Source organism: Dermacentor silvarum, chromosome 1 (assembly GCF_013339745.2).
Source record: "Dermacentor silvarum isolate Dsil-2018 chromosome 1, BIME_Dsil_1.4, whole genome shotgun sequence".
Lineage (NCBI taxonomy): Eukaryota > Metazoa > Arthropoda > Arachnida > Ixodida > Ixodidae > Dermacentor > Dermacentor silvarum.
Genome location: NC_051154.1, coordinates 98,821,301 through 98,842,175, shown reverse-complemented (window position 1 = coordinate 98,842,175; position 20,875 = coordinate 98,821,301). Strand labels below are relative to the sequence as shown.

General features: G+C 44.2%; 2 protein-coding genes and 1 long non-coding RNA gene across 4 annotated transcripts in view; 1 reads left to right on the top strand and 2 right to left on the bottom strand.

The window, feature by feature from the left end:
- The window catches only part of LOC119433354 (palmitoyltransferase ZDHHC3-like), a 31,884-nt gene extending 28,757 nt beyond the window's left edge, over window positions 1-3,127 (top strand). For both annotated transcript variants that reach the window (XM_037700524.2, XM_037700516.2), the window contains exon 6: window positions 696-3,127. In XM_037700524.2, the coding sequence (XP_037556452.1) occupies window positions 696-854 (159 nt within the window). In that variant the 3' untranslated portion in view covers window positions 855-3,127. The remainder of the gene's footprint in view (window positions 1-695) is intronic.
- Window positions 3,128-3,170: 43 nt separating this feature from the next.
- On the bottom strand, window positions 3,171-6,293 carry LOC125947170 (uncharacterized). The gene is made up of 2 exons (XR_007468137.1): window positions 6,141-6,293; window positions 3,171-3,488 (listed from the first exon to the last, which is right to left on the bottom strand). It is a non-coding gene; the product is annotated as an uncharacterized LOC125947170 (long non-coding RNA).
- A 1,250-nt stretch (window positions 6,294-7,543) lies between these two features.
- The window catches only part of LOC119433349 (uncharacterized), a 340,855-nt gene continuing 327,523 nt past the window's right edge, over window positions 7,544-20,875 (bottom strand). Inside the window, exon 15 of the mRNA XM_049671535.1 lies at window positions 7,544-9,490. Coding sequence (XP_049527492.1) covers window positions 9,345-9,490 — 146 coding nt within the window. The 3' untranslated portion in view covers window positions 7,544-9,344. The remainder of the gene's footprint in view (window positions 9,491-20,875) is intronic.

Below are 20,875 nucleotides of genomic sequence, written 5' to 3'. Positions count from 1 at the left end.
GAGCCCCTGTTTCTCCAAGGTGCCAGAAGCACAAGTAAAAATGTGAATTTCTACGTATTTACTGTGTAGAGGTGGCTACAACTTTGCTGGTACCTTCCCCTGAATCGTTGAGGAACCTGAAACTGCAAGAAACTGGAAATGCATTTTTTTATTTCACTGAAAGTAGCAATTTCTTGCACCGTGTCCCCCTTCAACTGTGGACGATACTGTGCATAGACTTCATCGAATTAAAGCTATGATGCTAAATTTGTCTTGGTTACACATCAGGCAAAAGTATACAAGGCCATCTTTGAGAGTTACATGCAATGACAAAACTTTTGTTACATCATAAATTTCTCTAACTGCGTTCGTTACAATTATGTTTAGCTATAGCTTGTAGTAGTATAAATTAAAGTAATTAATCAGGAAGAGGAGGCAGTGGCAAGTGAGGCTATAACTTGGGGCATATGACACAAACCTTACAGGCACATAAGTGTGTATAATGCAGGGCCTGTTTTCTTGCACTAGGCTACCCACAACCACATTATAATCGACATACTTGTTATTGTTGAGACCTATACTTGGTGTGCCCAGCTTTATATAGGTGAAGGAAAATTGAGGGTTGTTGCTGGTGTGCATTTACTGATTTGCAAGCGGTATGCATACACACACACATTGTGTTCATGATGTAACACAGCTTCTATCTCTTTGGGCAGGGCATAGAGCAGCTGAAGAAGGAAGTGGCCAGATGGCAGAAACGCTCTCCATGGCGGAGCATGCGGGCTGTCTTTGGGCGCTTCTCTCTCTCCTGGTTCTCGCCCTTCACATCTGCTGGAGATGCACCTCTGCTTCCAGGTTACCTGTACGCTGTGTAGCACCAGTGCTGGAAGTGACGTGAATGCAAACGTGGTGAACATTGCACACCTCCTTATGAACCCAGTGCTGCTATTCAGGCTTAGGTCATACCCAGTGTCTTGCAAGACATGCATCTAAGTCTTTTTGTGGAGGAAACTTGATTCAGGACAACCATCCATTCCTTGTGAAAGCGCTTTAGTCCACTGAGGAACAAAAATGTTGTGCGGGGAGATACTGGGAGCCACACCAGGTGCCACTCATAGGAAGCATTATTACAGTGGCACACCATGATGTGTTGGCTTGCCTTTTCACTTTGCCTGAGTGGTTGAAATACTTGTGGTTATGCGAAGGCTGAAGGAAGCTGGAATACAAGTGTGCATATTAAGGTGAATGAAAAGTGACAGAAATCGTGTTTATGTGCCCCCAACTAATGTGGTACATTATTGGAGGTTTGCGTATTTGTAAATTAGTACATGAACTGCTAGACTTGTAAACTGTGAAACAGTAACATACTTGATGTCATTCGACGTTAGCCTTTTTACTGCAAGATGTTTTATCATGTCATCTGATTGTCTGCTTCTTCCTTTAAGCCTGGGGTGGTATTCGCAGAGATCACTTTTGGGAATACTGTCACTTTTATGAGGTGTTGCGCTAGACGCGTTGGTGTCTATGGGTGACAGTGTTCCTGGCACAATCCCAAGTGTGCTGCCTTGGCACAGTGCCAAGAATGCTGTTGTCTTTGTACGCTGGTGCATCTGGTGCTAGTCACACGAAATCTTATGAAAGTGACCCCGTTAGGTTAGGTTAGGCTAGGTTACCACGCAAGTGATCTCTGAGAATACTGCCCCTGAACAGCTTAGATTTTTAAGCAGTGGGTCTTAAAATCAACTAAAGGCTGCAGTAGAAATCCTTACGAGATTTAAGAACAAATTTTGTGGCAGTTTGATAGTACTCATGGTGTTGACTTAAGATTACTTTTTTGAGAACTGCGCTGCTGCTGAACAGAAGAGCTTTTTTTCATATTCTTTGTGTCCCATGTTTCAAAAGGTCAGAATTATTCATGAAGCTCGTTCACAGAAGCCTGCTTTACGGAAAGCAGAAATCATGTTGCGTGATCTGAAATATTCATAGCGATACAGTTGTGGTGTCAAAATGAAGTGAATAGAAGGAGCACACCTGCGTGGGGCTTGGGAACTTGGGTGTTTTAAACTTGTTCATAGGCAACCATTGATATCTGTTAGCTTGCTCGTTACCTTGTGCTGTGTTGAATGTCTGTATGATATTGTTTATATGGAATAATGCCACGATAAAGCACTTTGCCAGTCTAAAGTAGTAGCAGCATAAAAACGCACAAAGTGTCTTTGAAGGTCTGCTTTTTAACTTGACAAAAGTGCAAATTATTGAAAGCTATTTTATGTGAATGTAAAGAAACACATATGACCAAGAAGAATTCTTAAGGCTGTAGAACCTAGATTTTGTATACCTGTGCATGTGTAATGATGCTCTGTGTTTGCGTATTGACACAGTGTCAGAATGCATGAAATCACAAATGAAATGGTGTACTTTGCATGCCACTTGTACAGCAAAATTGATAGTTTGTCATGGATATGACATTATCAGTTGTATAATGTGTGTATGTGCTCTGCACCTTTACTGTGAAAATTTTATAGCATCGTCGCACAAGAACACACTGTCGTACATGTTGTTTGAAAAGTGCATTATTTATTGCTCAAAATCTGGTCACCACATACATATGCAACACTATCAGGGCACTATACTCTTTTGGCTGTCAAGCTGAATTTTTTTTTTTTTTTTGCTTGTGTAGGCATCAGAAGACATACCACCATTCTGTTATGGCATTTGCACACACTTCTTCAAAGACCTGCCAAATATGCTTGTAAATGCTTCCTTAAAAGCCATTTATAAATTAGCTGAAGTTGTGTGGAACATTTTTACGCGTTTGGAAAAAAAAATGCAGCTAAGGTAGGGGTAAATGTCTGATCCAAACCCTAACCATAGTGCTTTATTGTATTTGCATGTTGCTAGCACATCTAGCACCTGTTGTGAGTTATAGTCATTTTAAATATGTGAGACTGTGCTAGCTGCTGAAGACCAACAGAGCAGACAAACTTGAGAATAGGCATTTTTTTTTTTGCTTGCGGAGAAGTATTTCCATGTCACTGCTTGACATTGCTTGTATGGGCTTTTTGATTCTTGTAGCCATTCTTGCTCCTTTCACATACTTTAGACTTGTGATCCTGTGATTGGTATTGAATGGGCACTCTTCTTCTTTATAAATTGTCTTGGGTATGTGATTACAGTCTCTAAGGCACATTTTTTTTTATTTGAGAAGTCTCAAGATTTTATTGGGTGTCTTTTCAGTTGGCAGGAAGGCATTGCTTGAAACTGGTGTGCGCTTTTTACAGGCTGTTAGCTAGTTAAACTGCACTGCATACCTTCTCCTCTTTGGTTGTAAGCCCATATACGAATGAGCTACCTTCCCCTCTCATATGCATTTCTATGTGGCCTGAAAGTGCTGTTTGTTGCTTATGGAAGTGCTGTTCCTGACACTCTAAAAACAAATAGCTGTGCTTTCGTGTGTAAAAATGAAATTCAAAATTCAGGAATAGAGAGAGGGGTGCCTTGCTTTCCGTCTGCCAGCGGTGTCACCAAGCCCACTTATAAAATTTGACTTATACAATGTATAAGTCAAACTGGAAAGTATTTGGGGGAGAATATTTTGTCGAAATTTGCGTATATGGCCATTACATGAGTCTATATGGTATTTACCATCTGACACATTATACAGTATAGACCACTTATAACATAACCGCTTATAGTGCAGGACCGGATATAATACGGTCTTTTCAGACTCCCGTTAATTTTCCCATAGCGCTCTATGTATACGCTTTTCGCTAATAGTGCAGTTGCGGGACACGAAATACCAGTTACAGTGCGGCTGCCTGGAAGTTCGGCAGTAAACCTAGACGGCAAATGCACCCTTCAAGCCACAAATCCCGTATTTACTCTAATCTAACACAGGTCCAAAAATTGCGTGCGCTTAGACTCGAGTACGACCCTAAATCTGCGTTACCATATAGCCGTCGGCATTTCAAAATGGCCGTCTCTCACGCGTCGAGCCTAGCTACTCTCGAGCTTAGCTACCGTAACTTCCTCCATGTGCTGCAGTACACGTGCTTAGGCAATAGTCTACCGTCCGTCTTCACGTTCTCTGCGTCTGCTCTATCAGCATGAAGTACCGAGTTCATCATGATGCCGCATGGAAAGTGATCATGTGTGTGATGACGGACGGAAATCGGGCCGCATCATGGGCGTTCGGAGAATCCGAAGCAGTGTTCGGGACTGGCGCAAACAGAAAAAGAGAATTTTCGCCATTAAAGCAATGCGGAACTGTTTCAGTGGACCGAAGCAGGACGTAATCTGTGACGATCCACTTTGGCGATACGATCGCCTTGGCCCCATCTTGAAAGCAATCTGCGATGGGGAAAGTCCGCCACGCGCCGTGTTTTCGCCACTTATAAGTCGCGTTGAAGCGAGAGGCATGATAGCACGAAGGTCAATTCGCTCACCGCGCTTCGTCACTCGAGCGTTTTGACAGTTCGTTTCCGCGGTCAACGAACGAGATGTGTTCATGTTTGCTTGTGCGCGTGTGATACCGTGCTTGTTAATTTATTTAGTAAGCGAATACGGAACCTAGAGCACGGTGACAGCGATGGCAGAAATGCGCCTGGAGTGTCCGTTATCCCAATAAAATAGTTATTTTGGTTATAGTGCGGATATTCACGACTCCGGCAATTTACGTTATACAGTTAAACCTGCTTATAACGAACCTCCATATAACGAATTCCTGGATATAACGAAGTTTTTCTATTCCCCGCCGTTACTCCATAGAAGCACATGTATTTGAGACCCCTACGTAACGAAGTGGCAGCGGGAGACCCCCTCGATATAACAAATTTTCCCCGCCGACAACCTAGAGATTTCGCCCCAAATTTAGTCATTTTTGCGCGAGCCGCAACCGGAAGCACCTTCTCCGCCGCGACGGACTGCGAAGTGACCGCACGTGTGTGTGCGTGCGAGCGTATGCGAGGTGGGCCTGCATCCCTCGACCCGGCGATTTCGCCGCCGCGGGCGTGACCTTTCCCCCTCCTTTCATTCAAACCTGATCCTGCCGCTTGCTGCAGCTGGCCTAGCCTGCCAAGCCGGTACTCCCCTTTTCCAGTTGATGTTGCCGACGTGCTGGCAGACGCTGTGACACATCACACTCGATGAGCGCGGACATGCGCTCTCACACGCTGCACAGCACGCACAAAGCTACGAGCCGCCGACGCACCTACACTGCCTAGACTCTGCCCCAACGCAGATCGCTTTGAAGATACGGCCCGCGCGATTGCCAGCCGCCGCGCAGTATGCAGTTGATGCCAGAGTACAGTACGCCGCCCGCTACCCCCCCGCCCCCCTCCCTCGCTGGTGCCTCGAGCGCAACGGAAGAAGGCGCACGCGAGATTTAGACGTGGTCATCGACTCCCCTCGCACTTTTTCACTCGCACATACAGCATACGGCGCGCGGCGACAGCGTTATCGCCCTTGGACTTTATACGGACCATCTATGAGCCAAAACCAATTTTAGGGCCACAACGCGTCATAGACACCATCTTTAGATAGCAAATACAGATCTCAGTGGCCATACTTTCGCTGGCGGAAACCGAAAATATGTCATAGTTGTCGCCCCCGGCACTTTGGGCGGCCAATGCTATCGTCAAGACACCAAGCCAAGCGACATGAAAAGTCAAAATGGCCGCTCGGGCTGGCGCGGGGTGGCAGTTCGCAACGTACGATGCGGGAACGGTCCCACAGTTGCGACGCAACAGCGGGGTTACCAATGCATTGGGTTCTATGGGAGCTGTGCCAGGACCGGCCGAAAACAACGTAACAGCCGGGAAAACGCATTACCCGGGGACGTAACAGCGGGGTTCTACAGTAACACTCTACGACGCCATCGTGACGCTCGCTCTTGGTTTCCGATGCCCCGCGCTTGTGCGAAACGACACGCGTCCACGCATTCAGTACCTGGTGTGACATTCCAAGGATGAGTGCTTCGACAAAAACGGAAAACGGCTGCGCGTTACAATCGAGGGCGCGTTACAATCGAGTAAAATACGGTAAGTGTTTCTTTTTCGAATTTTCGCACCGAACCTGCATATAACGAAATCCTCTTTATAACGAAGTTTTTCGGGAATTTATCAATTTCGTTATATCCAGGTTTAACTGTAAGCGGTCTGCACTGTACATGCACTTACTGTTTCCGGGCCGTGGTCACACAATCTTGGTGCAGCACGACTAAAGTTGACGCAACAAGAAATAATGGCACACAATGTGGGCTTTCAGCTGCGATGTAGGAGAATGCAAGTGAATAATATTGCTTGTGGATGTAGGTCATGGCAATGGGATAGAGCCTGTACTGCAGGTAGGGTAGTTTACTTGCTCACACCATCACATCGCAGCATTTCATTTGCTTCTGTCTCCGCTATTACTAAAGCCTGAAAATATTGAAAACAAAAATTTTCAATGAGAAAGATGTAAAATTTTAAATCAAACACACAGCGCTTTCTGTAGAGGAGCTGTTCAAAATGAATTTTCCCAGAGCTTGAGGACAGCTTGCGAAATATGAGAATCGACAGACCTGTTTGCATCTTGCGACTATAATTCAGATTAAAAGCAAACACGAACCACCACATAAGTGAAACTATTAAATGTTTTTAGGATCACAAGCACAGGACAAGTAGTAATATAGGTGCAGTTATCAAGTATCATTGTTTTCACAAATAAAAGTAAACACAGTTGATTGAATTCCCCGTGTTCTTTGGGTCATATTTCATGATAGTCATTGTTATTTGCAGTGCAGTTTTAGGATGCAGTACCTCTAAGTAGCCATGTTTGATTGTGAGAACTAAGGACACTATAACAATGACCTATAGATGTGCCACCAGAAATGGCATGTTTAAATGGAATGTTAAAATGACCATTTATGCTGAAGAATGTTCAAATGATGTACCTGTTGTTTCTTTTTTTTTTTTTTTTGCTTGGGAAAAGGAATGTTAATTTGGAAGCAGTTCATGATGTGTTTTATAATTGTTTGCAAAAAATTGCTCTGAAGCTCGGAAGCCTCAAACAACACTAGCATCCTTGCAAAATGCTAGACTTTTTTTATTGTTATGCAGCACTGTTATGTGCTTGCATCTGGCTGTCTTATTGCATTATGCATTAAAGAATGCATCAATATTGCATTTCTTTACAGCAGCAATTTGAAGCTTGGCTCTACTTTGTTTCAATGCTCTTTATCTTCATACTTAGCATTTCCAAAATGTACAGGTTGGGAGAGTGGTCAGGAGGGGGATCTGACACTGTTCAGGACCACTGGAAATGTCATGGCAGGTAAAATGCTTCATTTGAATAAACAACCAAAGCACAGTGTGTGTATCGTTTCTCATGTTAGACTGTTTGTGAAGTGCACAAAAAGAAATTGGTATAAGCATTTTTCAGATGGCAGCCTTCATTGTGCATGTGTGCTGTGGAGGATTTTTTTTTCTTTAATTCTGTTGATGCATGAGACAAACTGTGTCAAGTTTTAGACATCTTGTTGTGATTTGTGTTGTCCTAAAATATTGATGACTGTTCTTGACTTGGGAAACTGTGATTTATTTGGCGGTTTGTAAACATTGTGATGTTCATATTTGTTCTTGTGTTAAAGTGTTATTGAACTGAGTGAATTTTGTGCTGCAACACTGACGAAGAATAACGGCAGCAACATCAGTAAAAAAAAAAATTGACAAACGAGAGCTGTTTTGTGTTTTTGTCCCTTTGCTTGAACGTATTGCCATGGCAATATGTGCAGAGGTCTGTCATGTCACCATTTACAATACGTGCCATAAATCATGTAAAGCAACAAGGGTTTTTATGAATCACAAGGTTACAGGAGCTGATGTTGGTTGAGTTCTCTGTAAATTTTTTTTTTCTTGATAGCATGCACCTCTGAAAATTCACCATTCAGCACCCACTAGACTATTGATCTCTGTAGTGCAATTTTGCTGCCAAACAGTCAATTTTTATTGACTATCAGATGTAGGACACATCTAACTTATCTGTGAACAGCTGTGAGCTGACCACGAATGTTTGTTTGTTACGCCCAGTACTTACTGTTTGCATATTTGTCATGATGGTGCGTGATGCACCACGCTCACCAACATGCCTTGTCAGCTTCCTGAAGCTGATTCTGTATGTTGACTAGCATTATGTAGCATATTCTGCTTTTGTCACCGATTTCAAGCACAAGGAACACGTTATGGCACTGTAATATCTTGATAGAGAGTTGTACGCTCCTAACCTTCACCACTCACATTAGCACAGTGACCGTTATAAGATGTACAAAAGTGTATGTTGTTGAGGGCACAGCAGTGGAACCGTGAAACTGAAACCTGTATCCCAAGGAAAGTGAAAAATTATGGCAGTTGATTACAATGAAGGCACTTATTCAGGTCACGATGCCAAATGAATATTGCAGGAGGAAAAAAAATCACATGTAGTGTTGTGCAGGGCCATAGTAAACAATGTAGAGGTATCTGTTCTTCCATTTTTTGTCACCACAAGAAACTGAAAGGAGACACTTCAAATGGCAGATGGGTTTCTCAACCTTTCTGAGTTGCAGTGGAGTACTCTACCCATGTGCTGTGGCAACCAGTGCCCATTTGTAAAATGGGCAACAGAACAGTATAACGTACCAAGCACAGATGCGGAAGCATGGTAAAATTTGTGGTTTTTCAAGTCACCATGGCTGCATGCGGGGCAATTGTCACCTTTTTCTAGTTCAAATTTGCTTTGATCTATTTACCTGTGAAAGAAGGTCCAAGCAAGTTTGGAGAAATAGTGTACATTCTCTCGGTAGGCATGTGCACCGCCAAATCCTGGTTTTCCTAATACAGCCACATGTATGAAAGTTGATGAGAAAAGAGATTTGTTTATTCTTTCCAAAACTGTTGTTTGGGTAGCATACAACATATTATACACATTATTGTGGGTTAAAGATTGCAGTCACACAAAAAGATCTTGATGAGACACCCTCAGTGGGGGATTGTTTTCTTTAAGGCAAATGCACACTTGGACTTTGAATTACGAGTGTACAAATACTCGAATGTACTAATCGAATAGTGAGCGTTTGAATAATTCGACTTGCGAATTGAATATTTGGTATACCCGGCCGTCTTCGGGTACGATTGCTTTTTTTCACGTATTTGCCCGACCCAAAAAGTCTCCAGATAGAGACCTGGGGACTTTTGCTTCTCAAAATCGGCCTTTGTCTAGGTACTGAGGAGGACCATGTACTTTGCTCCCGTTTAACTGCCGCTTAAACTTCCGTTCGAACAGGATCACAGCGGCCTATAGAGTCCATAATGGCGAAACGGCAGTGTTTTTTCCTCAGCGGCTGGACCGTGTCAGTGGGTGCATGTGACAAGGTTTGCTGCTTCGCAGAGCGCCTTTGGCGCTCTTCCAGTGCCAGGGTCTCCGGCGACGGGAGGCGACCATGGGCCCGCTTTGCATATATGCTCCACCCAGCCGTGAACATGAACTCCAGTATAACCTGCAAATGGATATTTTACTATAAAACGAATTCACAGTAACAACGTGTCATTGTTAATTAGCCTGCGGGCGCTAAAGCGGCATCTGCATAATTTGGTACACACAATTTTTAATGAGACCTAAGTATAAAGCCAATAGCCCTCTGAGTGTCATTTCCGTAGCCCCGGGGATTGTGTGGGTAGGACATGGGTAGGCGAATTAACATTATGGTTCCATTGTAGACCAAGGTGGTCGTGCCAGCCGACGCAATAAGCGCAAACTGTGGACGGCCACCGAGAAGACTTGTCAGAGATGACAAGCATATGTTGACCTTGGACTTGTATGAGAAAGCTTGGAAGAAAGAATAAGTGAAGGTTGGACTGTGCTGAGGCTTGCAACTTCGGATAACACGATAGTTTCACGACAATGGGAATGAATCTGCTTGCGATAATTCAGTTGTGTGCTGCGCATGAACAGCCGAGACAACGCTTGTGAGGCAAGGCATGTAATGGTTTAGGGAGGACCAGAAAATCCGGAATGCTGTGTCAGGGTCCTGTCACAAATTCTGCCATATGTTGTCAAATTTGGTAATGGTGTGGCATTTTGAGCCCATCGGAGGCTGCTGTGGGAGCCTCGCTGATTGGCTCAAAATGCCGCCATTACGAAATTTGACACATGGTGGAATTTGTCTAGAATAGTACCCCCATGCAGTGTGAGGGTCGAACCGGCAGCTGGCTCTGTGAAGAACAAAACTGGTTGTGCTGGTGGAAACCGGCCATGTGGCAACCCTAATACAACAGCCCCATATTCGAGACTCCATGATGATGATTTATTGGCATTCCCTTTGAAACGGAGCGGTGACAAATAGTTGCCTAGCCTGCTTGATTTAGTCAGGCACGCAATACATATATTTTATCTAGCACTTTTGTATACATCTCCTTAATTTCTTTCCCTTCGAAATCTACCTTGTATTGCTACCTATGACTAACAGATCCGGTCGTATCAATCTCTTCCCTGCTTTTTTTCCACCAATACTCTAAACATCTCTTGCTTATCTGGATTGCTGACTGGTTGATGCTTCCGTCCACTTCAAATCTAAGCGCTTCTGGGATGTGTACGTTACATGCACTTCTCACTGGGCTTCTCACCGCCCTTCGCGGTGAGAAGCAGTTCTCACTGTTCTCACTGCCCTTCGCATTCCATAAGGATGTACTGAGTGGTCTCCAGATTTTTGCTGCAGCAAACACATGCCTCACCTTGTTGCGAATATTTGTTCTGGTATGTTTCTGTCCTTAGCCAACTGGCTCGAGCACTGCCGTTTGTGATCGTACAGATCTTCCCTTGTAACTTTTTTCTTCTCATTGTAAATCTCCATGGTCCTTTTTGTTTACATTCTTTGCATCTCTCACTTTCTTTCTGATAACTTCTGCTTGTCTATTTGCACTTTAAATTACCCTGTACTTGGTTACCAACTTTCTTGACCTCCATTCTGTGTCCATACTTTTCAGGTGCAGATACTTGTGCACTTAAGCCGCCCATTTATTTTCATCCATGTTCTCGAGTCTTTTTGCAAAACTAAAATTGCTCTGCGCTTCTGTGACTTCAAAAGAGGCCCAACCCATGTCACGCTGCACTCCCTCATTTGCGGTTTTACCGTGGGCTCCCAAAGCCAATCAGCTTTCCGATCTTTGGTTAACTTCCAACCCCGACAAGATATCTGATTTTAAGCATAGAATGGCATTTGCGAATGTTAGCGCTCGCGCCATTACTCCTTTCCAGGTTCCACGCACCACCTCATACTTATTGTGGCCCCACAGTGTTCTATATTTCATTATTGCTGCATACCGCTTTCATTTTTTTTTTTCAGATTATCTTGGTCGGTACTTCAGCAAGTCTTTCCTTCGTTTATGTATACTCCGAGGTATTTAATGTTGCTTGACTATGGGTATGAATTGCAACTAAACGCCCCCTTAGCGGCCGTGCTGAGAACCAGCCGATCTATGTTCAGCCGCAGGTTCTCTCATTACAATGTACACTGCAACGTGGCCTCGTAGTTTTCAAATGTTCACGTGGTGCCGCCGCGCTCAAACCCGAAAAAGATGGAAAACGAATGTCGAGAAAATTGCTCTGTACCAATATAGCGTGTCATTGCGGTGGAAAGACAGCAATTTATTTCATTGTCTCCCGAAAGTAGCAGACGACTCGCAACGGAGAGCGACATGGATAAGAAACTTGCGCATTGGGAAGAAGGTGACTGACACTATGGCGGTTTGTTCGAAACACTTCACTCGGGACGAAGTCTTTATTCCTGGTGAGTAGACCATTGCTTTCTTATGATATATCTTAAATATGTTACTGGCGTTTCAAATCGTCGAGTGTACTTTGTTTAGGAGCTTTGCACCGGTCACTGTCTTGCATGCGTAATTAATGCGAACGGCAATTAAACTTTCCAGTTCAATATCTCAAAGCACGGATACGCTAGAAGAATTGTGCCATGTGGAACTCTGTAGAAGCATGACTGCCTCTAACTTTTCAGTACAAAAGTGCCTGCTTACGCAACCACTCAAAAGTGAATTATTCAATTTTTGTTAATTGTACTGCTAACAGCAATAATTATCATCGCACTTTGTGTCCCCTTCGCCACATAACCCTACTGTAGAAGTGGTCTTCACGTACGTCTCAGTGCTTAATTAAAAAAAAACTGCCAGCTTAACTTTGATCACCCGACCTGTATATATATATATCGGGTGTTCAAAATTTAGCTTTATGGAATTGAGAAAATCGCCTATGGCAGGTAGCATAATTCTTATCGTTGAGCTGGGTTATTCGATGAGGTGGACATTAGTAGCATGAGAAATCAACATATTCAACTAATGAACAAAAATTTGCTAATGAACTTCTTAGTTAATTACTTTACGACACATATTGGAATTTACTAATTGTAGCCGGTGACCACTTAGAATGAATTTTCAGAATAACACCAGTTTGGAGATATGTGCCATCAAACTCGGCGTAAGAATGCACTGTTGTTCCACTTATTTTTTACCAAAATGCTGGTTTATACATTGGACCACAAAAGTAACTGGAACGCCCACGTATTCGTCCCACACTTTGGGAAATAATATCTCGAGACTAGAGTCATCGTGGAAATTCATTTCAAGTGGATGCATCTTGCAAACTCGCCGGCTACAATTCGTAAATTGCAATATGTGTCGTAAAGTAATTAACTAAGAAATTCATTAATCAATTTTGCTCATTAGTTGAATATGTGTTTCGATTTCTCGTGCTACTAATGTACGCCTCTTCGAATAACCCAGCTCAAGGATAAGAATTATGCTACTTGCCATAGGCGATTTTTGAAAATTCTGTAAAGCATCATTTTGAATACTTTGCGAGATACTATTGCATTAAGAGAAAGAGCCTGGAATTGCGTCTGTCAGTTAATTTTGCAATTACCAGTCATAAAAGTGATTATAAATCCATAGTGAACCATGGTGGATGAAAAAACTATTTGAATATATTCCATGAAATTATATAGGATCTCAAGATGATGCAGAGACAAAAGGCAATGTGTGTCTGACAAAAGTCCCTGACCCCGCACAGTAGCAGCAGTACAGCGCATTTAAACTAGACATGTGCTACAATAATAATTTAAAAAAATGACACTACCTGAAGTCTACAGCACAAAGTACAGTCAACCAAAAAGACACAATATTCACAAGAGAGAAAAAGCCAGCAAAGTTGTTTCTTTCGAGCAATTGAAATAAGAGTTTGTTTTCTGACTACCACACACTGTGGTACAGCATTTGACTGCAGAGTGATGGGTCCTTGGTTCAAACCCGAGTGCCCCTTTCACCATTCCTGTTTTTTTTTTTTTTTTTTCATTTGCACTGATCTTTATAGCAATGTTAGGTTTGGGCTTCTTATTGGGCACTCTAATTCGGGGTTATAGCACATTATTATTATGTGGTAGAGCTTTCGACTTCAGATCGAGAGGTCCCCGGTTCAAACCCGGGTGCCCCCTTCTCCATTCTTTCTTTTTTTTTTTTCATTTGCACTGATATTTATAGCTATGTTAGGTTTGGGCTTCTCATTGGGCACTCTTATGCGGGGGTATAGCACATTATTATTATGGGGTAGAGCATTTGACTGCAGATCGATGGGTCCTCGGTTCAAACCCGGGTGCCCCCTTCTCCATTCTTGTTTTTTTTTTTTTTTCATTTGCACTGATTTTTATAGCTATGTTAGGTTTGGGCTTCTCATTGGGCACTCTTATTCGGGAGTATAGCACATTATTATTATGTGGTAGAGCATTCGACTGCAGATCGATGGGTCCTCGGTTCAAACCCGGGTGCCCCCTTCTCCATTATTTTTTTTTTTTTTTCATTTGCACTGATTTTTATAGCTATGTTAGGTTTGGGCTTCTCATTGGGCACTCTTATTCGGGGGTATAGCACATTATTATTATGGGGTAGAGCATTCGACTGCAGATCGATGGGTCCCCGGTTCAAACCCGGGTGCCCCCTTCTCCATTATTTTTTTTTTTTTTCATTTGCACTGATTTTTATAGCTATGTTAGGTTTGGGCTTCTCATTGGGCACTCTTATTCGGGGGTATAGCACATTATTATTATGGGGTAGAGCATTCGACTGCAGATCGAGAGGTCCCCGGTTCAAACCCAGGTGCCCCCTTCTAGGCGTTGTTGCTTCTTATTATTTTTATAGCAATTATAGGTATGTACGTCTCGTTCGGCACTCTAATTGGGGGTATATCTCAATAGTAGAGCATTCGACTGCAGATCGAGAGGTCCCCGGTTTTTTGCAACGGATGAACAGGAAAAGAACTACGAGATGATTCTGCCAAGCTTGCCAAAAGGAAAATTTGTCGCAAACACCGTTTTTCTGCACGCCGACATTCGGGCCCGCCGCTAACGAGTGGCAGATTTCCACGATGCATTGGCTAGTCTGATGTTGCTCCCCGAGGTTGTTACCCATGGAGGCGTATCGAATGAGCCACGTGTGGGCTGTTACTTTCAAGAACGAGAAGGGCTGTCAAAAAAAGTAATCGACGTGGGTGAGCTGAAGGTAAGAGACCATAGGTGCGTCGTTATTGACCCCGCGAACCAAGACGTGCGAATGAAAGTTCATTGGCTTCTTCATAACGTGCCGGACGAAGATGTCAGGCGTGCTTTTGTAGCGTAAGGACAAGTAACGGACATCAGCAGCGAGCGTTGGCAGGTGCATAGAGTGACTGATAAAGGTTAGACGTCTAAAGCGGCTTGTAACCCTCAAGCTGAAGGTGGGATTCAAGCTCGACGAATTGCCTCATCAAGTGAGTGTAGCCGGCAAGCAGGTGCTAGTCGTTGTGACCTGGAGACCACCACTGTGCCTACGCTGCCGTGGCAAGGGCCATTCAGCGAGAATATCGAGTTCCTCGGGGCAATGTCTGCCGCAAGTTCAGCCACGACGAGGACAGCATGCCAACATATGCCAACGTCACTGGTATTGATGTTGTTGAAGATCCACCTGAGCATTTAATGGACGAAGCGGATGCAGAAGACGCAACTAACGCCGCAGGTGACCCACTTGTGGCAACGCCAGGGTCTTCCGTGGTCAGCACACCGGACGCTGGAGGGAAAGTCGTTTCCGCCTTCCAGGCAGCGGCGCAAGAAAAGACATGCGACAAAGCAACCACTTCGGGAGACCTACGTACACCATACGCCCAACGAAGATGCGGCACCTGTGTTCGAGCCAGAGGAAAGCATAGCAGATGCTGACAGTGCAAATAACACCCAGGAAGGCAAGCGGCCGCGAGACCAGGCCAACGTTGGTGGAAAAACCATCAACGGGAGAGTTTGTGGTGAAGAGCCACCTCCCAAATCATCGGGGACCCAGGGACCCAGAGGCCCTCTTTCAAACCGCGGCCGTCCATACTGGACGACCCACACTCAGCGGCCAAGCTTCTAGACGATAAACTGTTCATTGAAGCGGCAAAAAGGAATTTAGATTAAGTCCTTGTAAATACGTCTGATAGCATCATCCATCTTTCAAGGAAAAATAAAATCATTGCAATGGAAAAAGCAACTGAGAGGCGGCATTATAAAAAGAAGAAAGAAAAAGAACTGCAAAAATAGTTTTTTCTTCTTTACATCATCATGAAACTGCCCAGCGTTGTAAATTGTGCTAATATGCACTGTTGCTAGCACTATGGTTTTCATACCACTATACGCCTTCGGGAAAGGCAGCATAGTTTCGTTTATTGTTCACGCTGTCCTCCAAGTTTCTCACCCACCGCGGCAATTCGATTATGGCATTTGGGGTCGCGAGCACGAGCTCGTGAAAGATTCCCAGCTATGACCGGATGAATTTTTATAGGAGCAAAATGCGAGCAAAAGAAAAGAAGAAAATTAAAGGATATCGTATGCTTCGATTTAGGCGCATGCTACAGATCACCAGGTGGCCAAATTCATTCTTAGCCGTCCCCCCCGGCGTCTCTCTCTACGACGTCGCAATGATGCTTTGAGACTGTAAACCTGATCAATCCATCACTTAAGATTTCTCAGGTCATACTATTCATGAAGCATCCAGCCCATTTGTCCACAGCAAGCGTGATCATGGACACATACGCACACACATATATCTACAAACAATAACCGAACGGTGCCCAACCACGTTCAGTGCTTAAATCAAGCTGAAGACAGTGGCCGGCTGAGCTCACCTGGTGGCCTGTATATCTGCAGGTCTGGCTTAGAAGAGAGCGGCGAAATGGCCACTCGGCGACCGGATCTAGAGGCGTGACGCTCTCGCAAGCCTCTTCCTTTACGTGCGAAAAAGGGTTGTCGCAACAAAAATGTAGCTGCAGTATGAATATAAAAACAAAAGTTTACCGGGTGTTTCAGCGAACACTTAGTCCGTCGCAGATAACGCAATTCTACTTCATGAGCTGGCTCGAAGCGGCGGACATTACTTGCACAAAAAAATTGAAATGCAGAATCTACAAATTCACAAAAATTCACTAAATAAGTTTTTAACTAATTACCTTGTGGCCCATATTGCAATTTACAAATTCTAGCCATGGAGTTCGCAATTAAGGCGGATCCACTTGGAACAAATTCTCAGGAAAACACCAGTTCGAGATATAAATTCCTGAACTATGCGGAGAAATGCAATAAGCGTTCCAGTTACTTTTGTGCTGCAATGCATAAAACGTTTTGTTACGCTTACGTGTAAAAAAGCGAGCGATGACGTGAGTCCTGGTTCTTGGGCGAGTTGGAAGTGCAAACTGGTATGGGTTGCGCTTTCGAGTGCGCCTTACTGCGTCCTTGTCTTCGAAAGCGCAACCCATACCAGTTTTCATCATAACTACGCCATTTTATCCGGACAACTCTGGACACATATGGGATGAATGCGGAGCAGCTGATCAAGTGAGGACTCCTCACGGAAGTACGCAGGCACATGACGAAGTAAGGCTCCACCGTGATGCATTTGGTATGTCGACGGCCACACTCTATGGCGTGATTCGAAAAATACACACTCAGAAGAAAGTGACAAACAAGTCCAAGAAGCGCAACGTTGCCTTTAGAGAACACACGCGTTGTTTAGCATCCTTCGTTTCTGAAATATGCCGCTGAGAGGCACTTGTGCAACAGCCACTGTTGGAGTTATCTGGTCAAGAGTGGGCGTTTCCCAAGAATTTATTTATTTATAAATTTTTTTATTGAAACACTCTCAATGCCACATTGGGGTGCTACAAAGAGGAGGAGTATTCGGAAGAAAACGTAGTGATCACGGTTTTCAGTGATGATGGAACCGGGTTGCCGGCAGTAGAGGCGACGAGGCATTTTCACCTGGTTAGGTTAGAATGGTTAGAATGAGTTAGCGTTCAGGTTTGTACATGAAATTGTGACGTTCGCTGTTGCAGTTGTGGTCAGTGCGTGCTCAAATGTAATGAGGAGCAGCATTCTATGCGTTCTTAGCGTGACTATTGGTTTAGTATATCTTGAGGAATAATGCAAGTCGCGCTATTTTGCTTTTCACTTCAAGGTAAGGGAGGTTGAGGTAAGTTTTGATTGCAGTTACACTAGCTTCAAGAGAGTAATTAGACAGGACAAAGTAACTAGAAATTCAGCACTAGCACGTTACAATGACGTGCTGGAGGTTCATTGAGGAATGCGACTAGCCGAATATAAGCGTTTATCGGAGCATCAGCGTTGTACGTGTCCTAGAGAGGTGCAATTGATATAAGTTGTAAGCGATCCTAAAAAAGCACAGCAACTTGGAAGACAGAACGGCGACGCTATAACTGAATCGGCATTTGTATCATGTCCCCCCTGCATAGAAGCCATGCTGGCATGCTGAGAGTTGAAGATGAGTAGAGGATTCGAGCCTCGGTCTGACCTGCACCTGGTAGAGCACTGCCCGGGCCGGGTTGGGCCGTCCGAAGCGTTTGTCGGTGGGCTCGGGCCGGGCCTGGGCTTGAGGCCGCAGGCCCGGGCCGTACTCGGGCTTGAAGCAATGGGCCCGTGCCAGACTCGGGCTCGCTCATTGAAGGGCCTAAGTAGGCCTTCGAGCACACGTGACCGTTATGCATTGCATGGTTCAATGCATTCTGTGCCAAGCTGAAGTGACACATGCAAGATGACTGTCATCATCATCATCAGCCTATATTTATGCATTCTGTGCCAAGCTGAAGTGACACATGCAAGATGACTGTCATCATCATCATCAGCCTATATTTATGTCCACTGCAGGACGAAGGCCTCTCCCTGCGATCTCCAATTAACCCTGTCTTGCGCTAGCTGATTCCAATTTGCGCCTGCGCCTGCGAATATTGACTGTATATCTTATCAGATGACTATATCTTATCAAAGAAAATAGTAAAACAGATGAAGTTGTCATTTTTAACAGCGGAGCTGTTTCAGCCGGGCCTAATGTGTCCGCTGAATCCAAAAATGTGGGCCGATCCTGGCAGCAGTGCAGAAAGGGTCCAAGCGCAATGGCACTTACACCTGTGAACTAGCGAAGCTGAGCCTGGATAAGTCTAGCTAAGAATGGTGGGGACTAATTGCCTATTGATAGGTAATTGATAGCCAATCAATAGCTTGTCGATAATCGATCCAATAATCAATAAATTCCCGAAAATGCTGGTGATGACTTGGTAGTGCTTAGCCTAGCCAAAAAGTCAGGACTAGCTAGGTGCCCATCATGTCCGCTGTCTCTTCAGCATTGCGCCGCCAGTGCAAGCTACGCTAATTTTTTTGTCTTTTCCGCAAAAACGAACATTGTTTCCGCATACGGAAAAATATATTGTGCAAAGAACCACTCCTCAAACCATTTCCATGTTACCGCTTTTGCGATCGCACTATTACCAGTGTTGATACTATGGCATTATTTTAGCGCTAAGGCCAGTTACTTTTGTGCTTCAATGCATAAAACAGCGTTTTCTTCAAAAAGTTAACTGGAACGCCCATGCATTTCGTGAGACACTTTGAAAATTAATATCTCGAAACTGGTTCAGTCCTGAGAATTCGTTCCAAGTGGATACGCCTTGCGAACTCGGCGGCTAGAATTCGTAGATTGAAAGATGTGCCGTAAAATAATTAATTAAAAAGTTAACTTGCGTAATTATGTTAAATATTCAATTAGGCGTTTTGACCATCCATTAGGCCATTCATGTTAGAATTAGCTTGGAACTACATAGAACAATTAGCCTCCTTAGAGCGTTGTCGCATTAATGCAAACAAGAAATCCTGAGATATAGTGAATTCCATACTTCAGAACTCTCTATAAGCATCAGTCATTAATACATTACTACCATTCATTTTGAACTGATACAAAAATGGCGGTAATTTCAGTAAGAAAGAACTCAGCTGACACTTTGGACACTTGTAATGTATCTGATGCGATTATTATTCAGCCTTTGTGTATGGTTCTGAGTATATAATGTAAATCCTATTTCGTTTTCTGAGCAAATGTTGATCTTGTAAAATTCAGTCTCATGCTATGTTGTATAGCTGGTGTTGCGTTGTTTTGTATAGCTAGTATTGTTATTCTAGTGTTGTTTAAAATGCATTCTGTTAAAAGTTTTTCCAATTCTGTTAACTCGCCGTGACGCAAACATTCTTTGTCTTTCCGTTCATAGCTATTTCGTCTATGAGGAATTCCAGCGATGGCTGGAAATATATGTGAATTATTGTGCATGTGTGCACACTGTTTGCTGTACTATTGCCTTGCCTGGTCTTTTGGGTCACATCAAGCTACATATGTAGCTTTTAGTCCAAAATGACCATCCAACATGTAAATTGGACAATAAATTGATTTGATTTGATTGATTTAGTCGGACACTTTGAAAATTATTATCTCAAAACTGGTTTAGTCCTGAGAATTTGTTCCAAGTGGATACGCCTTGCGAACTCGGTGGCTATAATTCGTAGATTGAAAGATTTGCCATAAAATCATTAATTAAAATGTTAATTAGCGTATATATGTTAATTCTTCAATTAGGCGTTTTGATTTCTCATGGAAGTAATGGCCGCCTCATCGAGTAGCTTAGATCAAGGATTATAACTGTGCTATCTGCCACAGGCAATCTTTAAAAAATTGGTTCAGCTAAAATGAAACACCCTGTATATTTGCATGCTAAATGACATCATAGAACCATATCGTACAAATCAAGGTAAGTGCATGCGCATCACCAGAAAAATAGTGGCACAGGCAATGGGCCGGATTACTGATGTTCCCGTGGGAGAAACAAAGATTTCGGCCTTTTATTGCTTATATACTGCAGCTGATTAAACCTCGAGAAGGTGAGGCTAACAGATATGGTACAATCTGTAAGTAAAAAAAAAGTATTTTTTTCTTACAGGCCGGGCCTGGTCATGCGCACACGGGCCCCAGCTAAGCTTAGTAATGAACGCTCAGGCCGGGCCCGGGCTGGTCTCGGTCATGTACGCCCGGGCCCGGGCCGGGCTCGGGCTTTGTATTACGGGCCCGGGCTGGGCTCGGGCCTCGTAAAGCGGGCCCGGGCCGGGCTCGGGCCGAAAAATCAGGCTCGTGCAGTGCTCTACCTGGGAGTCCCGGGGTGTTTGGCTATGCTGCCTCCAATCGTCCCCAGCGTCCAGTTGTGGAAGAGCGTTGCAGTGCGGTCCGCAGTCTCGTAGCACTGGTTCCATGGCTGCCGGTCTGCAGTTGCTGCGGCGCAGTCAACGACGATGCCGCGATGGGTGCAGGAGCGTGCTTGACTCCGCCTCTTCCACGACCCGAGCTCCCCTTGACACCGACGGGCGGTGCTGCATCACCGCCAACGAAATAGTTCATGGCTGTAGAGACAACGCGTTCGTTATGCTTCCATTACGGGCCCAGGCTGGGCTCGGGCCTCGTAAAGCGGGCCCGGGCCGGGCTCGGGCCGA